The sequence below is a fragment of the Hyperolius riggenbachi genome, chromosome 4 (genome assembly GCF_040937935.1).
Source record: "Hyperolius riggenbachi isolate aHypRig1 chromosome 4, aHypRig1.pri, whole genome shotgun sequence".
Taxonomy (NCBI): domain Eukaryota; kingdom Metazoa; phylum Chordata; class Amphibia; order Anura; family Hyperoliidae; genus Hyperolius; species Hyperolius riggenbachi.
Genome location: NC_090649.1, coordinates 118,653,459 through 118,666,631, shown reverse-complemented (window position 1 = coordinate 118,666,631; position 13,173 = coordinate 118,653,459). Strand labels below are relative to the sequence as shown.

Here is a 13,173-nt window from a genome sequence, read left to right as displayed (position 1 = left end):
ATATGTAAAACCACGGAAATTAAATCTGAAAATGCTCACATATACCCAAAATAGATCGCACGGACCCCAGAGCAACAGTCATTATCTCAAAAAAGGTCTTAGATCCACCTCCTCATTCATACCACTTGGTGATTTACTGTCGAGTTTATAGATCCAAAATAACTCTCTCTGAAGCAATTTCTGCTCCAGATCACCCCCCCTAAATGATGGGGTCACCTCTTCCACTACCCTAAACCTCAACTGAGAAACATTATGGCCTGCTTCCAAAAAGTGACGTGCTACTGGCGAATCCAAGTCGCCGCAGCGTATGTTGCTGCGGTGCTCACCGATCCGAGTCCTAACTTCCCGGGATGTCTGACCCACATACACCCGACCACAGGGACAGAAGAGGCAGTAGACTACGTTCTTAGTAGAGCAATTGGCAAACCCCCTTAATGTGATACGTTCCCCTGTCCGGGGATGTGGAAAAGAGGGGCCCCTTTGAACATAACTACATTGTACACAGTGGCCACAAGAAAACATACCAATAGGCCTTGGTAAGCTGCTAAGCCAGGTGTCACGGGTCGATGGAGATGAGTTAGTGCTTTTAGCATGGACCAGAGAATCCCGCAAGTTCCTGGAGCGGCGGAATGCACATACAGGTTGATCACGGAAGGTGTCAGCTAGGACTGGGTCACTGCGCAACACATGCCAGTGCTCCTTAATAACTCTACGTGCCTGCAGGGATAAAGGAGAGTAAGTCAAAATCATTGGAATACGCGAAGCGCCCACCTTTGGCTTATGTGAGAGCAAGGCCCTGCGGTCCCTAGTCGCAGCCCTCTCTAAAGCCTGACTCAAAACATTGGTGTCATAGCCTCTCTGTCTGAAATTGTCAAACATGACTCCCGCTTCTCTATAAAATGCCTCGTCTGTGGAGGAAATTCTCCGTAGACGTAGAAATTGACTATAAGGAAGCCCCTTCTTAAGTCTCTGTGGATGGTAACTCTTTGCTTGGAGGTACGTATTTTTGTCAGTTGGTTTTCTATATGGTGCTGTATGTAACAGATCACCCTGCACCGAGATCAAAACATCAAGAAAATGCACTTCTGTGGAGCTATACTCCAAGCTGAATGAAATAGTTGACATTGATCTATCAAGATCTTGCTTAAAGCTCAGTAGCGAATCCACCGTGCCTGCCCAAATTAAAAAGACGTCATCTATGTATCTCAGCCAGCACAAAGCATGGCTGAGGTACAGAGGATGAGTATAGACAAAATTGACCTCAAAAGCCTCCATAAAAAGATTAGCGTAGATCTTGTCAATTTCTACGTCTACGGAGAATTTCCTCCACAGACGAGGCATTTTATAGAGAAGCGGGAGTCATGTTTGACAATTTCAGACAGAGAGGCTATGACACCAATGTTTTGAGTCAGGCTTTAGAGAGGGCTGCGACTAGGGACCGCAGGGCCTTGCTCTCACATAAGCCAAAGGTGGGCGCTTCGCGTATTCCAATGATTTTGACTTACTCTCCTTTATCCCTGCAGGCACGTAGAGTTATTAAGGAGCACTGGCATGTGTTGCGCAGTGACCCAGTCCTAGCTGACACCTTCCGTGATCAACCTGTATGTGCATTCCGCCGCTCCAGGAACTTGCGGGATTCTCTGGTCCATGCTAAAAGCACTAACTCATCTCCATCGACCCGTGACACCTGGCTTAGCAGCTTACCAAGGCCTATTGGTATGTTTTCTTGTAGCCACTGTGTACAATGTAGTTATGTTCAAAGGGGCCCCTCTTTTCCACATCCCCGGACAGGGGAACGTATCACATTAAGGGGGTTTGCCAATTGCTCTACTAAGAACGTAGTCTACTGCCTCTTCTGTCCCTGTGGTCGGGTGTATGTGGGTCAGACATCCCGGGAAGTTAGGACTCGGATCGGTGAGCACCGCAGCAACATACGCTGCGGCGACTTGGATTCGCCAGTAGCACGTCACTTTTTGGAAGCAGGCCATAATGTTTCTCAGTTGAGGTTTAGGGTAGTGGAAGAGGTGACCCCATCATTTAGGGGGGGTGATCTGGAGCAGAAATTGCTTCAGAGAGAGTTATTTTGGATCTATAAACTCGACAGTAAATCACCAAGTGGTATGAATGAGGAGGTGGATCTAAGACCTTTTTTGAGATAATGACTGTTGCTCTGGGGTCCGTGCGATCTATTTTGGGTATATGTGAGCATTTTCAGATTTAATTTCCGTGGTTTTACATATTAGCACTTTATGGGTTCTTTCCCTTTAATTGCTGTTGAATTAAGGTGTTACTGCTGATTTGTAAAAAATTTTTTTTGCTTTTATTTTTTAGATCTATATTGTTGTACCTGATATATGAATAGCCTTGCACCTGGACACCACTGTATCTAGAGTATTGAAGACCCGTCTCCTGGATCATCCACATCGCTACCAGCTTATTTACTATTTGTGTTGCTCATTTTCTACATTGTATGTAGCGTGTGTGGCCTGGGTGGCTTTCTCCGCACTGCGCACGTGCGGCGGCCATATTGGGGATGTCTATCCCCGTATGGTTGGTGGCACGGGAGGCGGAGATTGACACTTCCGGAAGTGACGCGGAGGGACTCGCGGCGGCCGCCGCGTAGTTTCTCATGCGTCAGATGGGCTAGCCCAGGTGTCCAGGGCGGGCGCTCGGCGTCTATGCAGGTATTTAAACTTGTGTGTTATACTGTTCGGATACAGCAGCCAGCAGCAGCCTATTGTGTATACTCTCTGACGAAGGTTACGAAACAGCGCGCTGTCAGGGTATACCTCTTTCACCATGGGGTCATGATTTTGTGCATTTTGCTTGATATAATCTATACAGCTCATTACTATGATTGATGTTTTGATTCATGCTTCTGTATGCTTCTGTATGTATTCTTACTTGACTCCATTAGTGTGATCTGTATTATGTTCACCACACTGTGATGTATGCTAGGCAGGCCATTGCCATTTGTACTGTTGCTACTTCTATTTATTGACATTTTGAAATTTTGTAATACAGACGTTTTGCATTTACTTTTTGCCTGGTGTGCGAGTTACTTTTGTATATACTTTGGCATTTAGGGCCACTTCGTGCCCGTTTTACAGACTCAGCACCCATAGCATTCTACTTGAGTTTCTATGATTAATAGGGTGTGCAGACCTTTTTTGTAAATGTTGATATAGTGTGTGGCTCACCCTTTGGAGGATTCCTGGCGAACTTTTCCAGTCTGGCCGCCACCTCCCTTGCCTTATCTCCCTCCTGCGTAGCTCTGGTAGGATAGCGTGGTGGTAATGGCATCGCTCCTGCGCCATCTTGCTTCTTCCCGACCTCATCTGCTCCGACCTCCTCCTTCTTTCCCCGCATCTTGGGAGGTTTCAGCTGCCTTGCTAAAGGTACAGTGGATGTATTGAGCTCCTTTAGGGCTTCAGACGGCGTCTCCTCAGGATATCTGAGCTACTTAGCCAGGATCAAAGTGGGAGCTTCAGCGAGACACAGCCTCTCACATTGCCGTCAGGCCACGCCCCCCAAGTATATGGATTTCAATCGGGCAATTTGAAGTCGGCGGTTGCTCGACATTTATTTTTGATTCATGGTAGAGAGTACAACAAATTCTGCTTCTATGTGATTGACAGAGTACACCCACATATCAGGGGAGGTGATATTGAAAGAAGATTGCTGCAAATCAAAACAAGGTGGATAATAGATCTGTGTGCCATGCAACCCCCAGGTCTTAATGACCATGTGTCATATGCTGCATTTTTAGAAGGTTGATAGAAAGTGTCGTACTTTTAACTCTGGTCAGTTGCTTTGCAACGCTGATTGTATCATATAAAAAATAAGTTTTGATGCTTCGAGACATTGGGGTGTATGGATAGTCTTAAATGACGTCATAGTGAATATATAATTTACTCTGAATAGTTTAGTTAATTATAATGCTTTGCATCCATATTGGACTTCCGTGGTCCCCACTGTCCCGATATTGTATATAATATCTTGATTGAATATAATATTCCTAAAAGGATAGCATTGCCACTGACCATTGTTGATGATAAGAATAGTCATTAGTGGAAACTCATACCATGCAATATTTTTTGAAGCCACTAGATGGCAATATATATATGTGAAATTAATATGGGTAGGTTTTTTTGCATATGATATGCATGTATATGATTGTTGGTAGGTATACTTTGATCAAATTATTTGAACCACAGCATGGATGCTGCAAACTAGTTGTTTTAACCAGTTCGGCCTATCTGGACGAGCTTCCTCGTCCAGATAGGCACTGGTGCTGCCGCCGGCTCGTGCGCGCGATCGGGCGGGCCCCCGCGCGCGCTCCCGCTGCCCGCCGCTAGCCCCCCGATCAGTGAATGGGAATATAATTCCCATTCACCGATCTAACTTCCCCGCAGAAATACCGACGCTTTCTCTCCAGAGAGCGCGGTATTTCTGCCCCCAGGAAACAACTCTTCAGCATTTTAGTTCCTAGATGCGAGCTGGTTCGCATCTAGGACTTTTTTCACTGTGGCCATCTTGTGGCCAAATAGTAAACTGCACCCACATACATTTTTGATTTTAAAAAAAAACATTATTTTACATTTAAAATTAGCAGTTTCCCTCCCACACCAAAAATTACCCACATACACTTTTTTTATTAAAAAAAAAAAAAAAAAACTATTAAAAAAACAAAACAAAAACAACATAAATAGTTACCCAAGGGTCTGAACTTTTTAAATATGCATGTCAAGAGAATATGTTATTATATTATTTAAAATTATAAGCTTATAAATAGTGATGGACGCAAATTGAAAAAATGCACCTTTATTTCTAAATTAAATATCGGCACCATAAATTGTGATAGGGACATCGTTTGAATGGTGTAATAACCGGGACAGATGGGCAAATAAAATACATGCGTTTTAATTACGGTAGCGTATATTAATTTCAAACTATAATGGCCAAAAACTGAGAAATAATGAATTTCTTCCGTTTTTTTCTTATTCTTCCTGTTAAAATGCATTTACAGTAAAGTGGCTCTTAGCAAAATGTATCACCCACAGAAAGCCTAATTGGTGGCGGAAAAAACAAGCTATAGATCAATTCATTGTGATAAGTAGCAATAAAGTTATAGGCGAATGAATGGGAGGTGAACGTTGCTCGGATGCATGAGATTTTCGGCACTGTGGCGCTGAACCGGTTAATATTCACGTTTTGTATTCAGCTTTGCAGAATTAAGTTGTATGGGTCATTTTTATTTTTTCCTGTTTGAAGCACTGCTTTGAAATGGCAATAGTGACTAATGGGACTTCAACAAAATGGCGCCTATAGTGCAGACATTTCTATTCCATACTGAGCATTATAGTTTTACAGGAAAAGGAAGTGATGTCATTGCAGCTTGGACTTTAAAACTACACAGTTAGCTACACTGAGGTGTCTTGAGAAACGCGGCATGTCCGGTGAAACCGGTCGACACAGGTAATGGCCCCGCAGTGTGTGCCGCTACAGTGCCAATCAGCATCACCGCTGGTAGTTGAATGCTAACTGGGACAGTAAACCTTATGCGGGTTTAGGGAGTGTGACATGGAGTACTGACTGCCACAAGGCGAGACGTCGCCAGAGTGGTGAAGCAAGGTCTCTAAAACTTCTACCGCTAATATCCAGCGATTTCAACTGGTGACTACAAATGGTGAGACCGTTCCATACTTTATTTTCCTCTGTTACACTCATGGCCAAAATCAAGCACAGCTAGGGGCTTTATATGAACTTTATATCTACTGAGGCCCAATCGGACTATGCAATTGTTTATGCATATTTTTGAAATTTACGCAATTTATTTTACCTCATGGACTATTGCACAATTATGAATACGGATGTTTTTGAACACTGCAGTTACAGATGGATACATTTTTATGGACATTGTGACAGTCATTTGAGGCTTTATATTAAGTGCATAGGCGATTTTATCGCCCTGGGTCATATATACAGTGCGCACTGTGGGACTTTCACAGGTAGTACCCTATTAGAGGGTGTTTTAAATATAGGGTTTTGTGGGATTTGGTATTTTATGTATAAGCAATAAAAGTTAATTTTTATATTGCAGTAATCCGTGCTGTGGTAGTGATTTTGATAATTTATGCAACTTGAACTTTATCCCATTAGCGCATTTAGTGGTGATTGATTTATGGGTGTTTCAGGTTTAGATCAATAGGCTGTATATTATTGTAGTCAGGATCAGGCCGTAGTCATACACAAAGTCAGAGGTATCGAGGTACAGAGTAGCAAGGCAATATCGTAGTCAATAAACAGGCAGGAGCATACACATAAAGGTGGCCACACACGATACAATAAAATGATCCGATTTTACAGTAATTCGATAAAAACGATCGTATCTCTCGAAAAAATCGAAAGCTTTTTTTTTCATTCGACTGAAAAATCCGATCGGATTTCCCGTTTTTTTCGATTTAAATCGATCCGGAATGCCAGATATTTCTCTTCAATTTCTACTAAAGATTGTATGGTGTGTGTTGGATTGTTAATTTATTAATATACACACCCTAGCAATTTTCTCTGAGTTTCCAATCAGTTTTATCATAATTGAGGAAAAAATTGAACATAGGTGTGTGGTACATTGGTCACATTTTTGAAATGTTACAATCAGTCAGAAAAATTTATTGCAATTCCTAAATTGAACAGATATTTACAAAATTGTATGGTGTGTGGCCACCTTAAGTCAGATGTCAGTCATATTGTAAGGATCCGGCAATAACGAAGTCAGGGACAAGCCGAGACGAACACATGTATCAGATGGCAGAGGTACAGAAGGACAGGACAAGAGCGAGGTCAAGAGGCAGACAAGATACACACAGATAAATATACAATAAGATGTTACTTCAAAATATTACAATAATATATAATATAATTACAAAAAGCAAGACTGACTAACTAGAGTATATATATATCGAGCGGCCATTTCCTGCCAGTTAACGGCGGGGGGCTCTGTGAACAGCCTGCGAGCCTCCGATCGTAATCCCCGTTGTTTACATTGTACGCGCTGCTGTCAGAGCAGTGCCGTAAAGGAGATCCGCGATCTCCGGCCTCTAAATTAGCTGGAGATCGCTGCCATCTGATAGGCTGACGCCTATCTGAGGCGGTACAGGATGGAGCGCTGTCCTGTACCGCCTATATTGCAAGGGGGAGGGAGGGAAGGAGGGGGAGGGGGGAATAGCGCTGCAGAGGGGGGCTTTGAGGTGCCCCCCCCCTGCTAGGCACAGCGGCGATCAGACCCCCCCAACATCACATCCCCCTAGTGGGAAAAAAAGGGGGGAAGTCTGATCGCCCTGCCTGCCACCTGATCTGTGCTGGGGGCTGAAGAACTCAGCCGGTCCTTAAGTGGTTCTCTTCGGACAACTGTTGAACACAAAAGGCAAGGCCATCCCTGGGTGGGCTTGACCCACCAACCTTTCAGTTAACAGCCAAAATGTGCTAACTGATTGTGCCACAGAGACTATGTATGTAGTTGCTGCTAAATGGCTATCTGGAGTTCTATTCGGACAACTGTTGAACCGAAAAGGCAAGGCCATCCCTAAGTGGGCTTGAACCACCAACCTTTCGGTTAACAGCCAAATGTGCTAACTGATTGTGCCACAGAGACTGTGTAAGTAGTTGCTGCTAAATGATTTTATGGGGATGTATGTGTGTCTTTTGGAGGGAGGAAGTAAGTCTGGTCCAAGAAGTTTAACACCACTTTTTCCTACAATGAAACATTCACTGTGTGGCAGCAGAGTGGTGCAGTGGAAGTGTGCTGGGCCCATAACACAGAGGTTGGTGAATTGAAACCATTCTGTGCTAGGTTTACTTTGTTTTTTACACCTTGCCTTACCACATGGGCCAATCAGCGGCCATAGCCCCTTAAGAGAAAGTGTCATTAGGGCCTTGCTGTAACATAGATTGTAGTGTAACTATTTCAACTAATGTACCCTTCTTAAACTTGAAGATTGTATACAAATGTAGGCAGTCTGCAGGGTGGTGCAGCGGAAGTGTGCTGGGCCCATAACCAAGAGGTTGATGGATTGAAACCATCCCCTGCTAGGCATGATTTAATTTTTGCACCTCGCTTTATCGCATGGGCAAAACGGTTTTCATAGCTCTGTAAGAGAAAGTGTAATAAGGGCCCTGCCGTAACATAGATATTACGGTAGCTAAGACTACTCCTGGGCCTTTCTTGTAGTTGAAGAGATGAGTGAAATGGCTGGCTTCAGCCTGTAATGTTAGTTGACCTGGGTTCGATTCCCGGCCAATGGTGGTATAGTGGTGAGCATAGCTGCCTTCCAAGCAGTTGACCTGGGTTCGATTCCTGGCCAATGTATGTGAGCTTGCTTTTGACAGCCTACAAATCCCTGGAAAACAAAATCAGAGAGAGAGAGAGAGAGAAAGGAGAGGGAAGGAAAGAAGGAAAAAAAAAACACAAGAACAAGATTAGCTCTCAAAAGAGCTCTTGTGGGGTGCTATTTTAGGAATAACAATCAGCCAGGAGCAAGCTAACAAGCTTACAAGAGCCTAACGAACCTTTCCCTATGAGAGTCTACCAGCAGCTTTCCCTTCACTAATTACTACAGGGACACGAGTGACTATAATGGCCTTCGCTGCCTGCCTTATATAGGGGGTGGGGTAGCTCCAGGAGATAGTGTAGCCTGATTGGCTACAACAGGCCTGCTTACTGTGATGTAGAGGGTCAAAGTTGACCCTAATGGTGCATGGGGGCGAACCAAACTTCGCATGCGAACGCGAACCACACAAAGTTTGCCTGGAACCGTTCGCCGGCAAACCGTTCAGGCATTCTCTATATTAAAGGGACTCCGAGCTCAGAAAAAAAAGGAAAGTTGTACTCACCAGGGGCTTTCTCCAGCCCAGTGCTGGTCGGGAGGTCCCACGCCGGCGTCCTGGCTCCTCTCCTTCTCCCCGCTCCGGAATGGCTGACAGGCCGCAGCCCGGGCGACACTCGGTAGAGTGTCGGGCTGCAGCTTCCGCGTATGACGCGGATTACGTCACACGCCGGCCGCCTCGCGTCATCACGGCGGCCGGCGTGAAAGTACTGCGCATGCGCGATTAAAGCGCGCAAAGAACAATCTGGAAATCTTCCACAAGTGATAACCTTCCCAGTAAAGTTAATGACAGTGTGTTAACACTTTATGAATACATCTGTTTGTCTTCTCAGGTTTTTATGGGATGGTTAATACATTAGAGAACAGGATACATTTTGACTATATTTCCACTTTAAAGTGAACCTGAAACCCAAAAAAACACTTATGATATACTGTACGGATAATATATAGAACATTAAGTAGCAAAGAAAAAAGTCTTGTATTTTTATTTTCAGTTTTATAGCTTTTTTTTTATAGCATTGCATCATTTTGTTACATTTTCATTTTTAAAAGCACATTCTCTCATTTAAGCTACAAAACAAAGCTGAAATAATGACCCTTTGAACTTTCCTGCAGTAAAACCTTATCGCAAGCTGCCTCGTTGTTTCTTGGCGGTTTAAGTGCTTAAGAAAACAGGACTATATTGGACCTAAGTTGGGTGGAATAGCTCAGAGAAGCTCTTTTGCATAGATAACAACTGAAGGTTTTTTTTTAACTCTTCATGTACTGGAAAACAATGTGAGACTTGTTTCTTTGCAACTAATGTTCTATTTCTTAGTTGTACTACACATACAATTCATTATCTCATAAGTTTACTTTCGCTTCAGTTTTGCTTTAATGCACAATTCATCAGCATTTCATTGTTCTGTCAAGCAATTTGTAAATCCTTTCGTTTGTTTTGATTACCAATATTTTGTATTAAAGATGCTTTTCTTCCTTTTTTTTTTTTTTTTTTTTATTGTGAATAGATCATAAGGTTGGTGCAACAGTATGAAGACCAAGCATCACTTCTGGGGACCGCCATTTCACAGTGTGTTAATGGACTGTTCAGTATTGCTGATGACATAGACAAGTTCCATAAAGGAGCCACCATCACCAATGTTGTTGGAAGTTCACTTGGAATTGCAGGTGGAATCACCACCATCGTAGGTGTGTGTCTGGCTCCAGTGACATTGGGTGCATCTCTCATTGTCAGCAGTGTTGGAATCAGTGTTGCTTCAGCTGGTGGATTCACTGGTTCACTTGCTTCTATACTTGATATCCTAAATATGAAAAAAAAATGCAAAAGGGCCAGGAAGAGTATAGCTGCAGTAAATGAGTTGATTAAAACTATGCAAACCCTTGCAAAAAACATCACAAGTATGGTTGAACACCTGAGTGTTCTTTTAAGCAGACTGGCCCAGCTGGGCCTGGGAACAATGTCAACTATTGTTGCTCGTGGATTTGAACTAGCAGCCCAGGGGGCACGAGCCCTTCGTGTTGTTACTGGCGTCTTATCTGCTCTGTTTATTATCATTGATGTTCTCTTTGTTGCAAAAGCAGCTAGAGAGCTACAAAAAGGCGCCAAAACAATTGAAGCAGCACAAATAAGAGAGCAAGCTCACTATCTGATAAAAATCCATGATGCCCTGCAATATAATGTTGAAAATATAAATTTTGAAAAAACAAAATTTGTTGCAGAAATGTTTAGATCCGAGAAACCATATTTCAGCTTTCCCTAAACCAGGAATGTCGAACTCAAGTTCTCAAGTTAGTGTACAAGATACAAAGGCGCCAAAAGAATAAAAGCTAATTAAATGAACTTAAAAAACCAACTGGTTAAACAGAGGAGGCAGCGGTGGTCTTACCCCCTCCAAACAGACACAGGCAAAGACTGCGATTCAGACAGTCAACAATTTATTCGGAACTCCAAAAAACAATGCAACGCGTTTCACGGGCCATACATCCCGCTTCCTCAGGCAAAATACAGTAGGAGTCACAGCTGCAGAAAATACACAAACAGACAACCAGAGGCATAAAATCGTCAAAGTGCTGATATGAATACGTAAATTTACATTTTGCATTACATTTTAGTGACAAGTTGTGCGCGGGTTATAAATATTAGTTTCAAACTGATAGTAGTCTCAAAGGTATGCTTGACAGCTACAGAATGGGTAGGGGGAATGTTAAAGAGAACCCGAGGTGGGTTTGAAGAATATTATCTGCATACAGAGGCTGGATCTGCCTATACAGCCCAGCCTCTGTTGCTATCCCAAACCCCCCTAAGGTCCCCCTGCACTCTGCAATCCCTCATAAATCACAGCCATGCTGCTGACAAACAGCTTGTCAGAGCTGGCTGTGTTTATCTCTATAGTGTCAGTCTGCTGCTCTCCCCGCCTCCTGCAGAACTCCAGTCCCCGCCTGCATCCCTTCCCTCCCTGCTGATTGGAGGGAAGGGACGGGGGCAGGGACCGGAGCTATGCAGGAGGCGGGGGAGCAGCTGAGACTGACACTACAGATGTAAACATAGCCTCACAGCACGGCTGTGATTTATGAGGGATTGCAGAGTGCAGGGGGACCTTAGTGGGGTTTGGGATAGCAACAGAGGCTGGGCTGTATAGGCAGATCCAGCCTCTGTATGCAGATAATATTCTTTAAACACACCTCGGGTTCTCTTTAAAGGTGCATTGTGCTGAACAGAGTAAGACCAATGATAAATACAAACAAATATGCAAATACATAAAGTAAAAATTGGCTGGGTTTGCTGCCGGTTGTTGCGGACATCATGCAGAACAACAGTGAATAGTGGGTGAAATTGGGAGAAAGGGTTGACGTGGTCTAGAGGAGGAGGAGGAACGGAGGGTGTTGGAATGGCTAAAAAACAGGTGGGGTGTTTTTGGCAGCAAGTAAACAAGGGGATAAGGAGAAGGCAGACTTACCATCTGTATTATATCAGCGAGCTTGGCGCCTCTGTAATGCCAGAGGACACCTGAGTTCATTAAGTAGCATGGATCAGTATGAGGAATGTGAGAGTACTTCCGGGCGGAAGTGTGTCATAGAGGGGCGGGGCCATCATGTGTGTATACTTTGTAAATTTTGTAAATAAATTTGAAGAAGGGAAAAAAAAAAAAAAAGGAAAAGGTTAGAAAAATTAGTTTCGAACTGATGGAAGTCTCAAAGGTATGCTTGACCACTTTAGAATGGATAAGGGGGATGTAAAAAGTTGCATTGTACTGAACAGAGTAAGACCAATGATAAATACAAACAAATATACAAGTATTCAACATAAAAATGGTAGAAAGACATGTAAAGTGCATAAAATGTATAAAAATCTAAATAAAAGTTGTATATCATAAAATTAGAATAAGCATATACATTATTAGAAGGATAAAAGAGAGGACTATTAAAAGACTGAACGGATTAGGTAAAGTGCTTAAAGGGGTTCTTTCGCGAAAAAAGTAGGCAGTTAAAAAATGTGACAGATGACAGGTTTTGGGCCAGTCCATCTTTTTAAGGGGGATTCTCAGGGCTTTCTTTGTTTTCAACAGCATTTCCTGAACAACAGTTTAACTGCCAAAATAGCAAGATACCAGCTGGCCTCCCTAATCACTTGCACACTATTATGTCAGTTAAATTTTGCAACTGTTGTTCAGGAAATGCTGTTGAAAACAAAGAAAGCCTTGAGAATGCCCCTTAAAGAGAAACTCCAACCAAGAATTGAACTTTATCCCAATCAGTAGCTGATACCCCCTTTTACATGAGAAATAGAATGATTTTCACAAACAGACCATCAGGGGGCGCTGTGTGACTGATTTTGTGCTGAAACCACTCCCACTAGAGGCTCTGAATACCGCGGTACTCCTGGCAACTGTAACAATGTTCACACACAGGAAATGGCTGTTTACAACTGTCTAACAGCCAGAACAGCTAGAAACAGATACATAACCTGCCCACAGTAACAATGTCACCATGTAATAAATGTCAGAATGTGAATCTGGGAGAGGAAAGATTTTACAATGAGCAAACACTGACTAAATCATTTATACATAATTATGGTAAAAATGAAGCACTTTTTTTATTACATTATTTTCACTGGAGTTCCTCTTTAAAAAGATGGACTGGCCCAAAACCTGTCATCTGTCACATTTTTTAACTGCCTACTTTTTTCGCGAAAGAACTCCTTTAACCTCCTTGGCGGTAACCCCGTGTGTGACACGGGGTAAGCCGCCGGAGGGTGCCGCTCAGGCCCTGTTGGGCCGATTTACATAAT

The 13,173-nt window shown here is 43.2% G+C and overlaps 1 protein-coding gene across 1 annotated transcript in view; it reads left to right on the top strand.

Moving 5' to 3' along the window:
• The window catches only part of LOC137570477 (apolipoprotein L3-like), a 93,755-nt gene extending 83,087 nt beyond the window's left edge, over positions 1-10,668 (top strand). The window contains exon 4 of the mRNA XM_068279145.1: positions 9,893-10,668. Coding sequence (XP_068135246.1) covers positions 9,893-10,645 — 753 coding nt within the window. The 3' untranslated portion in view covers positions 10,646-10,668. The remainder of the gene's footprint in view (positions 1-9,892) is intronic.
• Positions 10,669-13,173: the final 2,505 nt, after the last annotated feature.